This window comes from Arachis ipaensis, chromosome B09, assembly GCF_000816755.2.
Source record: "Arachis ipaensis cultivar K30076 chromosome B09, Araip1.1, whole genome shotgun sequence".
NCBI classification, from domain to species: domain Eukaryota; kingdom Viridiplantae; phylum Streptophyta; class Magnoliopsida; order Fabales; family Fabaceae; genus Arachis; species Arachis ipaensis.
In genome coordinates, this window is record NC_029793.2 from 5633994 (window position 1) to 5651030 (window position 17037).

General features: G+C 34.9%; 2 protein-coding genes, 1 long non-coding RNA gene and 1 pseudogene across 6 annotated transcripts; 1 reads left to right on the forward strand and 3 right to left on the reverse strand.

The window, feature by feature from the left end:
• LOC107614761 lies at positions 1-815 on the reverse strand (annotated as a pseudogene).
• LOC107614760 (ELF3-like protein 2) lies at positions 6137-9325 on the forward strand. Its single transcript, XM_021112455.1, has 4 exons — positions 6137-6833; positions 7325-7710; positions 8163-8214; positions 8337-9325. Exons 1-4 carry the CDS (start codon positions 6594-6596, stop codon positions 9291-9293), a joined length of 1635 nt encoding a protein of 544 aa, XP_020968114.1. The 5' UTR covers positions 6137-6593; the 3' UTR covers positions 9294-9325.
• On the reverse strand, positions 9025-10821 carry LOC110262497. Its single transcript, XR_002354695.1, has 3 exons — positions 10609-10821; positions 9533-9785; positions 9025-9246 (listed from the first exon to the last, which is right to left on the reverse strand). It is a non-coding gene; the product is annotated as an uncharacterized LOC110262497 (long non-coding RNA).
• Positions 11214-16754, reverse strand: LOC107618338 (pentatricopeptide repeat-containing protein At1g32415, mitochondrial). Of its 4 annotated transcripts, none has more exons than XM_021112453.1 (3): positions 16377-16754; positions 11761-14258; positions 11241-11720 (listed from the first exon to the last, which is right to left on the reverse strand). In XM_021112453.1, exon 2 carries the CDS (start codon positions 14004-14006, stop codon positions 11808-11810), a length of 2199 nt encoding a protein of 732 aa, XP_020968112.1. In that variant the 5' UTR covers positions 14007-14258; positions 16377-16754; the 3' UTR covers positions 11241-11720; positions 11761-11807. The 4 variants fall into 4 exon arrangements, 3 of the variants coding, with proteins under 3 accessions (XP_016175852.1, XP_020968112.1, XP_020968113.1); XR_001615201.2 differs by lacking the exon at positions 11241-11720 and having other exon boundaries at positions 13762-13902; positions 14091-14258; positions 16377-16752; XM_016320366.2 differs by having other exon boundaries at positions 11214-14258.

The window sequence follows — 17037 nt, forward strand, 5'->3', positions numbered from 1 at the left end:
ATCACAAAAAATTTCGCTAAGATTTTTGCAGGGAGTACAATACCTTTTCATATCTCTTTGATGCTCTTTCATATTTGCCAGCCTTGAACAATGCATTCCCTTCTTCCTTCTTCTTTCCAGCTGCCTCTATCTTCTTTGGTGTATTCAGATCCCACGATTCCTTTTCCTGCATTCCATTTTTATTAAATTAGTGTTGTTTTTAATATTGTCAGAACCATAAAATATTAGGAACATAAGACAATTCTCTCTCACCTTTACAAAGGAAACCAGCTCAACTTCATAGTACACGTTGGAGTTGGGAGGAACGGTGGCCAATTCCTGAGTACTCAGGATGTATGGTCACCAATGCAACTTCCCCTTTCTTCATGTTCATCACAGCTTTATCAAGTCCATCAATTACTTGCTCCTCGTCAATTTTGAACTCAAATGGCTGCTCATCATCATGACCCTTCTTCACGAAAACAGTCCCATCTTACAGCTTACCAATAAGTTTCATTGCAACAATAAAAATAACGAATTCAACAACAGCAGCCAATGAAATAGTAAATAGAACAAAGAGAAGCATAATGCAGATCAAAAGCTTTACCTTGAACCACAGCTTTATCATTGGGACGTTCATACCCCTCTCCATCCTTCAAGGTTTTCTTGAGAACCTTCTTATCCTTGGTTATTTCAGATACAACCTTCCAAGATATCAACTCAAGATCAATTTGGAGCGAATCATTCGGAGGTATAGCACCTTCATCACCTGATGCTGGCCTTCCATTCTCACCAAACGCATCTGCAAAACTATACATGTCAATGAACTTGCACATGATAATTCATTGGTGAGTATAAGCAGTGGTCACAATCAACTCCCAAGTTTTATATATATATATATATATATGAAGGCCTCTACACTGTTTAGAAACCAAGCCATTGATCCTGGGGGAAATGCAGCTAGCTAGCTCTATTAATAATAATAATAGTTCCTAAGATTGATATCAACTCCAAACTCAAACAAGAGATATACTATCTACATCAATATAGAAAAAATCAGTGCATACTACCTTACCCCTCTATAACCCCACTTCAAAAACACAAACCAAGTAAATATGGAGTTAGAGGATAACCCCTCTACATTACAAAGCACACACATAATTTCACTTTCATCCAAATTTAGTAACAATTAGCATTCTATATGCTTTACTTCTTATACTATTCACATCTGGTAACATTGTCCAAAGTTACAAAATCATATAAAAGGTTTGAGGTATAGGAAGAGTTTAATTGTTCTGCACTGGAGGTATACAAAAGAGTTTAACATTGTTATCCAGTAAAAAGCTTGTGTAACTTGAGTGCCATTAAAAGTTTTCCAAGTGATTTATCAAAAAATCATGTTATACACATACTAATGTCACATAATAATTCAAACAACATATATTATTTAGTAATAGTAAAATTAAGGAATGCATCCATGCAAATTTCTGCAACTTCTTTTTAAAGAAAATGTGTTGTGCATACAGATCAAAATTAGCGAAATGGTTTAAATAATGTAGCAGCTATTTTGATCACACATTCATGTACATATTTTAAAAATGGGTATACACACCTTCGCCTGAGATAGTAGAAGAATACTAAACTAATTTTGTGAAGCTGGCTTATAGTGACTCATATGTTCAATACAAATCACACTGATACAGAAATTGAAAATGTAGAATTTATCAGATAAACAAGTAACTGTAGTATACCTGAATCCAACTATCTTAAAAATTTTGACACCAGTAGACTTTATTATTAGTGTCACGTAAACACCAGACTCAAATTGTTCAATAACTTGTGTTTCTCTATTTCTCAAATAGTTCAGGATGATGTACTTGAAATTCTAATCAAGGGATTTGTTCTGTTTCTCATATATTCTCTTTGAAATATTTTATGCCATTAATTTGGATGACTAAGCATTTTTTATAAAGAAACATGATGCTCAAATACTAAAGCAGTTTGTAATAAGAAGTGTGGAATTGAAAGTTGAGCAATCGAGATATTTATATATATAAGTCAATGATTTCAACTATATCCTTGGTAAATAGAATGAAGATACCTGAATAATAGTGGACTCAAAAATTTCTAGCATTGCTTTATGCTTAGAAGACTCATCTGCTGCCAATGTTGTAGGTTCCTTAATACCATCGATGAAGCAAAGCAATTACTGGGTACAAAAAAATTAGCAAAACCAATTTCAAAGTGCATAGAAAGAAAGTTAGGAGAATATTGGAACAAAATAGAAGCAGAACAAATTCAAGAAAGGAAGAAGCAGAGTACCGGTGAGTCTGTCCCGGTTTTGGCGACGGTTGTAACTAGTGGCGGCGTGTTTGACGGCGACCCCCTCTCCCCTTTCGGCTCCTCCCAGCGGCGGCGCTATCAATCGCAGCAGCAAAAAACCCTAATGGCGACTGGAACAGGGTGCGACGGCGACGGCGACGGCCTTGACCCCAATCGACGGCAGCCGCGGCGGCAAAGCAGGACGGTGCGAGAACGGACCTCCTCCTTCTCCCCTGGGTTCATCGTCTTCTGCTTCTCCTTCACTCTTCATCGTTCTTCTCCTTCGTGAGCACGCTCTCTCCCTCTCTTTCCGAACACGCTCTCTCTCTTCGGCTTCAGTGGCGATGACGGCAAGCTTAGTGGTGACGGCGGTGGCAAGACGCGATGGTACAGACCCGCGATGAAGACGACGGCGGCGCTGGCTTCTCGGTGAGCTGATGTGATCTCCCTCTCTCTTCGCAGTTCTTTCTCTTGCCGTTCTGGCTTTTCGGCGGCATGGCAACGCGACGGCGGCGGCAAACTCAGCAGCGGCGGCCTAGCTCCTTCCTCCCTTTCCTCTCCTTCTCCGTTTCTCCCTCTCTTCTCTTAACATTTCTTTCTTTCTTTTTTTATATGTTGAAGCTGCTGAGTGTTGTGTTTTTGGGAAAGGGGAATTAAAATATCGCCCAAAAAAAATTAGGTTAGCAACGTTTCTTTTAAATTTGTGGCAAAATCAAATCAAATAGCTGCTCTTCCCACTATCACCACTAAAACTGCTGGAAAACTATCAGACAGCGACAATTGTCAAAACAGTTGCTAATTATGTGCCGCTATCTTGCGTTTTTGTAGTAGTGATAGTTATTGAATTAATTTTTAATCACATTAATTTTATTCTAAATAAATTTATTTTTTTATAATTTTACTCTTAAAAATTTTTACTCATCATAAAATATTTGTAGAATAATTAGTACATAAACTTGTGAAAAAAAATAATACATATACAATAAAGTAATATTGTGATTAAGTGTAATTTGCTTAAATGTGATTAACAAAATAATCGAATAAATATGTAACGTAAAAGATTAATATTAGTGAAGGATAAAATTAAAATTTATTTCTATGTATCGTTTTTGTCCTCAACGTTTTCGTCCTATTTAAGTTTCTAACGTTTCAAAATCGTCTCAATTTTGTCCTACTGTCAATTCCGTTAACAGATTCCTAACGGCAGAACAACATTGAGTCAATTTTGAAACGTTAGGACTTAAATAGGACGATTCAAATGTTAGAGACAACTTTGAGGCTTATCTCAAATGTTGAAAATAAAAACGATACTTTACTGCGATCGTGCAAGGTCGTCACAAGAGCCCTTAGCCTCGCTTCTTTGTCCTCTGTTCTCCCTCACCGCCCGGCAGCCTCACAGCCACTAGCCTCATTAAAGATAGGTGAGGTCTCTGGTGGCTTAACAATAGGTGGCTAAGCATGGCCAAAAGGTTGACTAGCCTTTCAATAGATGACATATGGTAAAGAGTATTTAAAGGGAATGTTGAGTGTAGTAAGTGCCATAAATTACTGATGGCAAAAAGGAAAATGCAATGCAAAAAACTGTTTTTATCTCTTGGGCCTTATAATAATTAAACCAAAAAAACTCTTGCTATTTTTAATTTAAAAAAAATGATGATAATAAAAGACAGAGATAGTTCACAAAAAGAAAAAAAAAACATATAAGATGATGAATTACTTTTTTTTAAATATATTATATTTGTGAAATATACTAATTTCTTTCAACTATTAATTTTATAGAAAAATAATTACATGTAAGTATTTATTTTTTTAGTTTTAAGTAATACTTTAAAAAAATATTAAACTGACTAGATAAAAGAAACAAATCGAATATATATTACATATTTAAGATATTAATGTTTTTGTTTTTAAAATAATTTTTCATCATCTTATATGTTTTTTTTCCTTTTTGTGAACTATCTCTCTTTTATTATCATCATTTCTTTTTTAAATTAGAAGTAGCAAGAGTTTTTTTGGTTTAATTATTATAAGGCCCAAGAGACAAAAACAATTTTTTGCATTGCATTTTTTTTTTTGCCATCAGTAATTTATGGCACTTACTATACTCAACATTCCCTTTAAATATATGATGAATAAACTCTTTGCCATATGTCATCTAATCAACTTTTTGACCATGCTTAGCCATTTATTATTAGGCCACCAGAGACCTCACCTATATATATATATATATATATAAAGGCATTTAAGTAAGTTGTTTTTTGGGATTCTCGTAGGACGATTATCTTAATCCTCGCTCTGTTTTCATTTATTCGCAAGGACAAATCTTCATCTTTATAAGAATTTTGTAGGTCTCCGTTAGCCTTCCTGTCGCGGACATCGCAACTGCGAGTTTTATTTGCCATCCCTAATCAAAATTTAACGGATAGAACTAATGACATACATGAAACAGAAAACTTTAAAATTTTCCTGAATCAAAATAAAATTAAATATTTATAAGAACCAAAATAAAGAAAAAGGCTGTCTATCTCTAAGAAGACACTTCAGAGTTCAGACAAAACTAAATGAATACCAACCAACATCCCTTTCTTTTATTTTTTTAATAATTGGGCCATGCCTCAATTATTGATCTAGATTTTTAACATTTTACTCTCTACTTTTTAGGCTCAGACATTCTACTTCAGGGTCATGCTTTGAAAAGATGAAGCCCATCACGGCCCAATAGAAGCCCTTCTAAATGGGAAACGAAATGGCCCATCATTGACCGAACCTTTATCAGCTGGTTCAGCCCATTCTTCTGGTAAAGGTATAAGGCTATAAAGCACGGATACTTCGCTGAATTATTGTGTCCGCGTGTCGGACACATTTCGGATACGACACTCATCGACACTCGTCCGACACGCGTGTTTGTTGTGTCCAACCGTGTCTTAATAAAAAGTAAAAAATTCTTTTTCGGACACGTTTGGACACACCTAAATACTATCACGTGTCAACGTGTCTAGTCTTATTCTTAACATATATTCTTGAAATAAATTTAGATATAGTATATATTATTATTTATTGAAACAAAAAAATATTTTAAATACTTGATATAATTAAAATAAGACATTAAAAATAATTAAAAAAATTAATTTATATTTTAATATCAATAAAATATCATTACAATTTATCTAAAAAATACTTTATATTTTATATGTATGTGTGTCCCTGTGTCTTATAAAATTTTAAAATTCATGTGTCGGTCTATCTTATGTCGTGTCGTGTCCCATGGTCTTTATGAAAAAAAAAACAAAGAGGAGGTTTCTAATGATTTTATTCTATTTTAATATTTTTAAAGCAAAATGAAATTAAAGCTCTTTTTTGTTTTTTTTAGCCTCCAAGATCACGCTGAAAAAAAAACCATAAGAAAAATGAAAAAGAAAAAAATCTCATGCCCGTGACACCGCCTATAAAATTGCATATCTCATCCAATTCAAACTGCACGTTTAATTTAAGCTCACAATTATCACATGTTAAGTAAAAGAAATTGAGAAAAAAAAGGTTGAAACAAAATCTTCCATTAAAAAACCAAAAAATCAGCCACAATCTTTTTTTTCTCTCTTTCTACACCAGCTAGCGTTGAATCAATGTCATGATTAAGAAGACTTGAGTGACAAATGAGACGCTTCCAAATGTCACATGATTAGAGGGTGTTAAGTGAGGCTTACGTTGTTAATGAAATCAAATATTTGGTAGGAAATGCAAGGACATGATCCTTGTACGGATTTTTCGTTGAAAAATGGCCAAATGAAAAATATGTGGTGCATGGGAGAAGTGAGACCTGGTCACACACAGAATATGTCATGTGTTACTCTCAAATCCAATTTGCTCAAACAGCTTTATAATCATCAATTTAACATCATCATCATGATTATCATACTGAAACTATTTTTACCTTAATTAGTACTTGTGATTTCTAGGTGATCTTGTGTTCCTACTAAATCTATTTTTCTTATTACATTTTTTTTTCTCTTTCTCTATTTTGTACTTAATAGAGAAAGCCTATGTGTTTTCCTCTTTAGGTAAACACTTATCTTATGTGTTGTTTGTTAATCCATTATCATAACGGACAATAAAAGAATGTGTTTCTTTGAAGCTGGTTAAAGTTTTATATATCAATTTTTATTGGGGTAGGAGATTTTCTTTTTCTTCTTCCTTGACAAATTGGTAGTCACAATTGATGTGAAATACACGAAGTTTGTGTGAGTGAAGCTAAGAGAGTGTAGAAAGAAAGAAAGAAAGAAAGAGGAGTAAGTATGATGAAAGGGGCAATGATTGATGAAGGAAAAGAAATAATTCCAATGTTCCCAAGATTGCATGTTAAAGATGCTGAAAAAGGAGGAGGGCCTAAAGCACCACCAAGGAATAAGATGGCTATCTATCAACAATTCAACATTAATATGCATATGCCTTCTCAAAATTATGCCTCAGGATCATCAACATCCTTGTTTCCTCTCCATCTTAGAAGCTTCACACCTCCTTCAATATCTCCCTATGTGAGTCAAGTAAAAAATGCCATTTCATAACATGTTAGATTGTTAGCTTTATTTGCTTTAAGTTACACTTAGGATTTGGTTGACTTTTACAACTTGTTACAACATTATAGACATAGACACATGTTAATATGTTATGATGTTAATACATATTTCTATTCACTTTAGTTAAATTGTTCATATTTTGCTGAGAATATTCAAGCTTATAACTCCAAAAAGATTAACTTAGCCAAATTGATGGTAAGTTACATGAGTGAGACAAAACAACTACCTTTGAGTACTGTTTTTGAGACAAAATTTCAGAAATAATAAACATAAAATTGAGACATTTTTTTGGGTCCGAAAAACAGAATATTTTATGTACTTTTTATCTCGCTGTCTTTGTCACTCTGTCTGTGTATTTTTGTTCCAAAACCAAAATCCAAGTGTAACTTTACCGAATTTTATACTTTCTGTGTTGATTACCATTTAGTGACAAATACAATTTGTTTCAGCCAGATGATTTCATCAACACTAGGTGTTTTCTGAAAACATTTGATGGTGAATATGCTGGTTCTGCCCATGAGGGAAATTCAGGTTGTAACCTTAAGCAAAATGACAAGGATGAAGACAAACTTCCACTTAAAAGTCTCAATTCATTTAGAGAGAAGGTGAATTCACTTGTGACAATAGAACTGAATTCCACACAATATGAGAAAAACGAAAGAGAAGAAGAAGTGTCTCAAAAGTCACAAGAAGATGAAGAGAAGACATATAGACATTATAATGGCTTAAATAAACCAAGGTTGGAATGTAAATTGGGCATGGATATTTCCCCAAATGATGTTCTAGGAGTTATAGGTGAAAAGCAATTTTGGAAAGCAAGAACAACTATAATCAAGTAAGCTTCTATTTACATTGTAATTTTCATTTACATTTACATTTACATTCCTATACCTTGCTACCAAATTTATTTCTTAATCTGTTGATACTTCTCTTAACAAGTGATGATCAAAGTGACTTGTTTACCAAGTTTGGCTGTTATTAAATTAAGGAAGAAACTAGTTTAGTTATAGCTTCCTAATCTTAGTTACCTTATCAAAAAATAATGATGATCTATAGTAATATCATATGCTGAACTAGTACAATTACTCTTCAAATTAAATTGATCCTCTTATCTTACATGGTCTTGCATTCCTCATATTATAATGTAATTATGTAGATTGATCATGGGAACTATTTCTTCAAGTTACAAACAAAATTATTTAATTTTTTATTTCTTATGTTTCTTTTATTTTGCTCTTAATAATTGTTGTCTTAGACCTAATATATATACTTACATTGTTATTTCAGTCAACAAAGAATCTTCCTCATACAACTGTCTGAGTTGCATAGGCTCATAGAGGTAATTAATTGCTAGATGATATATTATTAATTGTTTGTTTGTTTTATCAAATAATTATATTTTCTTTTCTTCATTGTATTACCATAAGGAAATTAATTAACTCTTATATTTCTTAAAATCAGGTACAAAAAACAATTGCTAGATCACCCCATCTATTGCTTGAAGATATCCATGTCTTGAACAGAACACTACCAAAACCATCACCATTCAAGAGGTTACAATCTGATTATGTCGCCGATCAATCGCCGGCCGGTAAACTCGCCAATCATTCCGAAAACATTGCAATTGGTGGCAAGATTCCCCTTCCTCCTCCTTGTATCAACAACATAAGCAAAGGTCATTTTAATAACCATGGACATTATATAGGAAAGCCTACATTATTAACCTCTCTAGATTCAATGAATACCAAAAATACCCTAGGTTGTGTGTACCCTACTTCACAAGGAAACCAATGGTTAGTTCCTGTTATGTCCCCATTAGAAGGCCTTGTATATAAGCCAATCATAGGGCCATGCCCTCCAAATCCAAGTCTCATAACACCAATATATGGTCCTTATAGTCCTCAGCATGTTCAAGAAGTACCAACTCTTCCCCCCACAAATTCTCACCAAAGAATTGGATCCCTCTCTGACTCTTTTTCACCACCAATGATGCATCCATCTATTGAGCACCCCAATAATAATAATAATAACAATAACATTAATAATGGTCATGAAAGTCACCATTATTCATCATCACTTGGAGAAGTGAATTCCTCCATATTGTACAAAAGCCCATCATCTAACATTATTACCAATTACCATACAAGTCAAATAATGCCAAGAACTACCAACAATGTTAGAAAAGATAAAGATAGAAGCACAACAAGTAGTAGGAGTAGTAGTCCTTGCAAGAAAATGAAAGGTGATGTACTTCCTTTGTTCCCTGTGGCACCAACATTTTTGGCATCAAATAATGTTGATCATCATCATCATCACCAGGCAAAAGTTATCAAAGCATTGCCTCACAATCCAAAATCAGCAACTGAATCAGCTGCAAGGATATTTAGATCAATACAAGAAGAAAGGAAATATTTGTAGTTGGCCATCAATGTCATATTATATATATATTATGTCACATTCTTGAATTTGCAAAGAATGCATAGGTATCATGCGTTAATTTATTTTTAGCACCAGGCACATCATCATAATTTGTCATTGTCTTTTGGTTTAGAATTTCAAATTGAACTAACTAACGTCGCCATCATCAAAACGTTAAGGGAAAGGAACATAACAATCTAGTAGTAGTAGAACTTAATAGATTGAATAAGTTTGGTTACCCAGATTATTCTTCCTTGTACCCATATGTCCATCAACAAATTAGTTTCTCTAGTACTCCCAATTATTATTCAACAAAGGATATTGCATCCGCCAGTAACAAGTACGTGTCTCATGAATACGTTGTAGCGCTCCGTTCCTAGATTGAACAATGATATCACGTCCAGTATCCGAGCCATCGAAGTCACCAACAATAAACCAGCAATTTCAGCATCTGTGGATTCACTATACACTTGAGGGTCTGCAGCTTGATGTCTAAACAATCGAATGCAAAAAGACTCATCAGGATATTGTTGAAAGATCTGTTTAGATACGAAAAGATTTTGCAACAACATTATTTTCGTCTATCATCTTCAATAAATCTTCAATTAATGTTGAATCCAAAGAACCTATACCACACTGCTCAAACTTGATACAAAATGAACTTTAAGATACTAATACACAGAAAAGAATATAAAACAAATTTGAATACAACAACATTTAGAAGTTACTTAAGCATAATCAAACTATACCGAAAAACTCCCTCTCTATTGGCCAACTCATTCTCAGTATAAAAAATATACAACTGAGCAAACTTCGGTTTTTAGCCAGCCATTGGAAGTAAACTATCAATCCTATGGTAATTTTGACCACAAAGAATAAACGGAGGCGGACCTACTCCATTTGCTAAGAGATGTGTCAACCCTTCCACCAATAGAAGTGAAACAAAACAAATTATTATACTCCCGAATGTTCTTCAAAAGATGTTTATTCCTTCAATCATTTCCATTGAAAAGTGATACTAACAATTCAGGGGGCTCTTTTAACAATGGCAATTGCACTTTGCCTTTAAGACAACACATTGAAAATACTGGACAATTAACTTTAGATTTCCTTAAAACACGTTCAGAATACCAAAAAGTTGCACCACACCATGTGAGTGTAATTACAATCACCATGGTCCAAGTATCCTATTTATAAAATAATGACTATCATTGGAGTATCATATGTCACAAAAAACAAAGATGCGATTATCAATATAGGGAAAAAAGTAAAAAACGGAAAATATTGAGCTTATTTATTAAAACTAATTACACACCTTCCATTTTACTTGTTGCAAACATCACATGATCCTTGAGATCAAGAGGAGTTGTCAATACATTATTGAAAGTGTCATCAATACTATCTTCATCTAAGCAACCAATGTATTTAGCAAGTCCAAAATTAAAAGATAATAAAATAGCACTAAAAACTCAATTATTATTAGCCACTATTTATAAATATATATATGCATATTTGTGTGTGTCTGTGTGTATATATACCTCCATCAATCAATATCGATCCATCAGAAGTTAGTATACTCTCGAACAAAAAAGTCTTTTGATCTATATAAAAAAAAACATATAATTTAATACTAAAACTGAGGGGAAAAAAATAAATAAACACAACTACTACAAACCACATACCACATATGCACAAAATTTTGGTGATATTCATAAACTCATGTAAACATAAGTAATACATCATTAATCAAATAAATAACAATAATCACAAGAAACAACTAACCATTTCTTATTGTAAATTCTTCATCTCTTTTTCTCTTCATTGAAATTTTTCTACTCTTTATACCTGACTCACTTATGATATTGTTGGCTAAAGAATAGGAATAAAAAAAATAAGTGAATAGATGAATCACACCTAATAGAAAGAGTATATCTAGCTTTGGTTTAATATGAAAGAGCAATAAAATGAATGCCACAATACTTGGTGTGTGCAAGTACAATGATATCTAAAGAGAAACTTCTTGATAATTTTAGAATATATAAAAAAAGATCAAACATTAAGAAGTGAATTATGGTTTTTATTTCATTTATTTTGGACCCTTTTGAAATCGCTTATGTTCAAATTGAATATTTGGTCCCAAAAAGATTTTTTTTTTTGGGTGCAGGAAGTTTCTGGATATGCGTCAACCGCTGGTCAATGCAATCACCGAGTGCAGCAAGTTCACTCCATATCTTCTAATCACACCATATCTTTGCCTATTTCCCAGATACTCTACTTAGATTTCTAGCTGCTTCTAAAAATCCTAATTCTAGCTACTTCTGTACCGTATCTTTGCCTATTGATTGAGATTTCTTTTTTGATGTGGAGGTGAATGATGGGTTCGGATGGATATCGGTTAGGGTTGCTGTTGATGATGATGACTCTATCATCTAATGGGTCTGTTTGATTTGAAATCCTTCTGGGGTAGGTATGTCAGGGTTTCAGTTCATTTAATTGAAATGTTTTCCGTTCATGCTAAAACACACTCGTATCTCCTTGTTGTTCCAGTCTATCTCCCGATGAGAAAACATGAACTCTACCCTTCACTAAAATCCAACTACACCCAGGTCTCTTCCTCATGCCTTTCAACCTCATTTCTTTTCTCAAACTTGCCCCCTCAATGTGGCAAGCTTTTGCAGCATATACATTACAGAGAGCAACATGGCCTGGGATATTTAGAGGATCCAACTCAAGCAGTCGCTTTGCAGCATGCCTAGCAACATCCACATCTGTTTTACCCAAACCGCAAACCGCAAGCAATGCCCCCCAAATGGCATAATTTGGTTCTATAGGAAGCCCCAAGACAAACTCCTCTGCATCCTTAACCTTTCCTGCTCGTCCCAGAAGATTGATCATACTAATGCAATGCTCAAGACCAGGTTGTATTCCATGAACATCAACCATGGCACGAAATAACTCCAACCCTTTATCAACAAGACCAGCATGAGCACATGCTGTCAAGACACCTAGAAAAGTAACACCATCTGGGTTAATACCATATTCATGCATGATTTCATACTCCTTTAAAGCCTCACTAGCCCTCCCATGATCTCCAAAGCCCATAATCATTATGTTCCAAGAAATTTTGTCCCGGTAGTACATGCTAGAGAATATCCTATATGCATCCTCTATCTCTCCACATTTTGCATACATTGATATAAGAGAGTTCTCAAGAATCAAATCATAGTCATATATGGTCTTCAACTGGATGGCATGTAATTGGCGCCCCTGTTCAAGATATGCAACTGAACCAATGGCACCGAAAAGAACAGAGAATGTAGAATTTATTGGCATAACACCATCAGCCATCATTTCAGCAAACAAGTCGATGGCTTCGGCAATCAACTCATTTTCAACATACCCATAAATCATTGAAGTCCATGCAAGGGAATCCTTGTCAACCATGTTATTAAAGAGGTTGCATGCCTTTAATACTTTCCCAGCACTAAGATAGCCAGCAATCATGCATGTGCTTGCAATTCTGTTTTTGATGGGTAGTCTGTGAAACAAATCTTCAGCTTTTTCTAACTCACCAGCCTGAATGTAACCATTTATCATAGAATTAAATGATTGTTCATCACAGTTATTCACATCACTTTCTAGTAGACTTTGAGCTGAGTCCATAAGACCAAATGCAGAGTACATCCGAATGAGACTTCTTTGTAGCCTGCCATCATAATCATCAAGCTTACAACCATTGACAATTATATAAGCATGTAACTGCTTGCCAAGAGTAGGAAAACCTAAACCTGCACATGCATAGGCCAAAGAAATAAAGGTCTCACTGTTCGGTATTGCATTAGAGTGTCTCATCTCAAGAAAAAGCGATAATGCCTCTGCACACAAGCCATTCCAGGTAAACCCACCAATCATGGCTGTCCAAGAAACTACATTTTTCTCCGACATGGTCTGGAACAAACTATAAGCTTCATCCACATTGCCTACCCTACAGTAACCAGAAATCATGCTTGTCCAACTAACCACATTCCTACACCCCATCTCCTCAAACAACGCTCTTGCTTCATGCATTCTACCTTTTTCCACATAACCCGCGATCATACCATTCCAAGAAGCCACATTTTTTTCTGGGGCCTGTTCAAAAACCATCCTTGCTTTGTCCCACTCCCCATTCTTTACCAACCCTGCCACCATCGAATTCCAAGAGATCACATTCTTCTCCGGCATTTCATCAAACAGCCTCCAAGCATCTCCAATCCTCCCTGCATCTGCCAACCCACCAAGCATAGCAGTCCAGGAAATAACATTCCTCTTCGGCATATGCTCAAAGAACCATGAAGCCTCATCAAGCATGCCAGATTGCAGGTACCCAGACAACATCGCGTTATAAGTGACTATGTTTCTGTGCGGCATTATATTGAACAGCATTCGAGCTTCACGGATGAAACCGTCTCGCGAGTACTTTGTGAGCAGGGAAGTCCAATGAACAATACGAGCATGGGGGTGGCCTCGAGAGGACTTGTAAAGTAGATCTCGTGCTTCATGGTGCCAGCCATTGGAGAGGTAACGGAGGAGCAAAGTATCATTGAATTCGAGTGTTGGGCCTTTGGTTCTGAAAAAAGGCAAAGCATGATTAAAGGGTTGAGAATGGTAGTGAAGATTGTGATTGCGAGTGACATTTGAAAGAGGGAAGTATCTGAGAGTAGAGGCACGCATCAATAGATTTTCAAAATGAGGTTTTTTTTTCGTATCTATCTTATATTCTTAAAACATTTTTAGCTCCATGCCAAAGGACCACACCTTCAACCACGTTCACGACCCCATTGAGCAGCACATTCACTCGCTGCACCTAATGCCGAATGGCAAACGAAGTTGCAGAAGCTCAAAGTGGTGCAAGATAAAGGTGCACCGAATGTAGTGTTCAATGCAGCAGCTTTTCTTCTTTGGCATGTGTGTTTGCATGCAAACCTGCACAGAAATTAATGCAGAATTAATAAACAAATATTAAAAGAACAACGGAACTGGTGTATGACTGGTATACAAAATGTATAGGATTGTTCTAAACCGTAGCTTGGGCAGCTAAGATGAAAAAGTAATTTTATTTGAATGTATGAGATGCTTACAATTGGCTAACCCTCTCAACTTGATTTTCTAATTAAAGTGCTCCTTATGTTTGAAATCTAATACTAGGCTTAACTATTTAGTTAAAATAAATAAATAAATCACATTTTGAACATAAAATATTTATTAAATAATAATAATACATTAATAATATAGAAATGTATAACAAATTGAACATATTATAAATAAAATTATAAATATAATATTAAAATAATAATATTATAGCATATTATGCGGTTTGAATTGGATTGAATCGGTTTTGAGAGTAGATCCGAAATCCAATCCGTTCCATGCGGTTTGCAAAAAATAAAATCTAATCAAATCCAAATTAATGCGATTTTAATCGGTTTTTGGTTTGAATTGGATTGGATGAGCGATTTAATTTGGATTGGTTTGGATTTACACACCCCTAATTGCTAGGCATGCTGCGAAGCGACTACTTGAGTTGGATCCTCTAAATATCCCAGGCCATGTTGCTCTCTGTAGTGTATATGCTGCGAAAGATTGCCACGTTGAGGGGACAAGTTTGAGAAAAGAAATGCGGCTGAAGGGCATGAGGAAGTGACCAGGGTATAGTTGGATTTTAGTGAAGGGTAGAGTTCATGTTTTCTCATTGGGAGATAGACTGGAACCACAAGGAGATACGGGTGTGTTTTAGCACGAGGTTGCTCTGAAAAGGATCACCGCCATGGGTATTCTGGTATGTGTCACAGAATGGAATGGACACACCAGTGCCCTTTTTTTAGGGTTTTAGACTTGTAATAGGGTTTCCTGGTTCTATAAATATTTATATATGTGCCTCCAATACATAGTTATCAAAACCGAACCGGTAATTGACCCGGTTGTCTAGTTCAACCGGTGGGTCACTGATTCATTCGGTTGACCTCGTCGTAATTAAATAAAAATATAAAATTATAAAAAAAATAAAATCAAAAGTTAAAATGCATGTCTTTACAAATATATTAATAATAATCAAGTATCAACCTGTAGATATAAGTCACATAACTAACTATATAAACATAGATAATAAACTAGTCACTAATACAAAATACTTTCTCAATTTAAATGAAAAAGAGAGCAAAACATAACAGTCAGTAAATTAATGACTAACAAACTAATCAAAAACATAAATTCACCATCAAATATCCATTATACAAATAGTCCAATATTGCCTATGTAATTGTCAATACTCAATATTAAATCAACTCTTATTATTACAATTAAAGGCTAAGACTAAGACTATGAGACTCTACACAGAAACTATCTATTCTTACAGCAATAAATTCATCTTGGTGACCATTTTCAACAACAAATTCAACTCACTGATGATTTTCAGCAATAAAAAATATAGCTCAAAAGATGATTTACAGCAACAAATTAAACTCAACAGCAACAACAAATTTAGCTCAATACAGCAACAAAAGATGGTTCAGTAATGATTTACAAGAACAAATTGACAGGGACAAGGGAAAAGGAAAAATTGAAAAAGATAGAAGAGGGGAATGCAGGGACAAAAGAAATAAAAGAATTACAGCAATAAAAGATTTAGCTAAGTGATATTCAGCAACAAATTCAACTTAGAGCAAAAATTTAAAAGCAATAAAAGATAGGTTTTCTATCATACTCATCTATCACAATAAGATGCTTCATCAATTCAACATGTTTTCCAGCAACGAACAAATTTGCTGAGCGATATATTCAGCAACAAATTCAACTTACAGCAACAAATTCAAATCATTGATAATTTTCAACAACAAATCAACTATGATAATTTTCAACAACAAATCAACTATGATAATTTTCAGCAACAAAAACTTTACCTACAAATATGACTTACAGCAACCAAAAAAAATTAACAATCATTATTCCAGCAACAAATTCAACTTTCAGCAATAAATTCAAGGTGCACTGATGATATACAGCAATAAAATTGAAAAAGAAATACCAGGGCCGAAGGAAGCTCACCTCAGCACCTGCCAGGGACCAACTGACGGCGAAGGAAGGAAGCTGACCAACTGAACTGACGGCGGAAGTAAGAAGTCGACAACGACCACCACCCGAGGGACCAGATGCTAGTTCCGTCTGGTTCTTCCGAACGGCGGCGACTGAGCTTGAGACGGTGAGGACACAGCGCGACGTGCTTGAGTCTGAAACGGTGACTGCCAGACCGAGAGAGAAGTGACACGCCGGAGACAAGAGTGGCGTGAGAGAGGTGAGAGAGCTTGAGGGAGAGAGTGGCGAGAAAGAGACCCCAGAGAAGAGCGACGTTGAGGCTTTGTCGTGGGTGATCACTGCACTTCAGAATTTGGGCATTTGGGGTGGGGGGGTTGGCTTGGAAACGACGTCGTTTCCATTTGTTACCCCAAAAAATTAAACATGACCCATTTCGGGTCGGGTCACCGGTTTTGCTGCAAACCGTCCAGGTCGAACCGTTTTCCCCCGAGTCTAGAACATGGGCGATCTAACGAGTGATTCGGTCTAATATTTATGTTGTACCTTTTAGTATATTGTTGAGTGATGTATTATATGTGATTTTTATATCAATTTTTAATATGGTTAAATTATAAATTAATTAATCAACTTATTATATAATTCTAAAAATAATAGTTAATTTATTTTGTGTGTA

Bases quoted from the DNA above. Each gene is read 5' to 3' on its own strand.
- LOC107618338 (XM_016320366.2), bottom strand. From the start codon at position 14,006: ATGCGTGCCTCTACTCTCAGATACTTCCCTCTTTCAAATGTCACTCGC.
- LOC107614760 (XM_021112455.1), top strand. From the start codon at position 6,594: ATGATGAAAGGGGCAATGATTGATGAAGGAAAAGAAATAATTCCAATG. The intron at 6,834-7,324 runs GTGAGTCAAGTA...AATTTGTTTCAG, and splicing joins CTCCTTCAATATCTCCCTAT to CCAGATGATTTCATCAACAC. The intron at 8,215-8,336 runs GTAATTAATTGC...TCTTAAAATCAG, and splicing joins AGTTGCATAGGCTCATAGAG to GTACAAAAAACAATTGCTAG.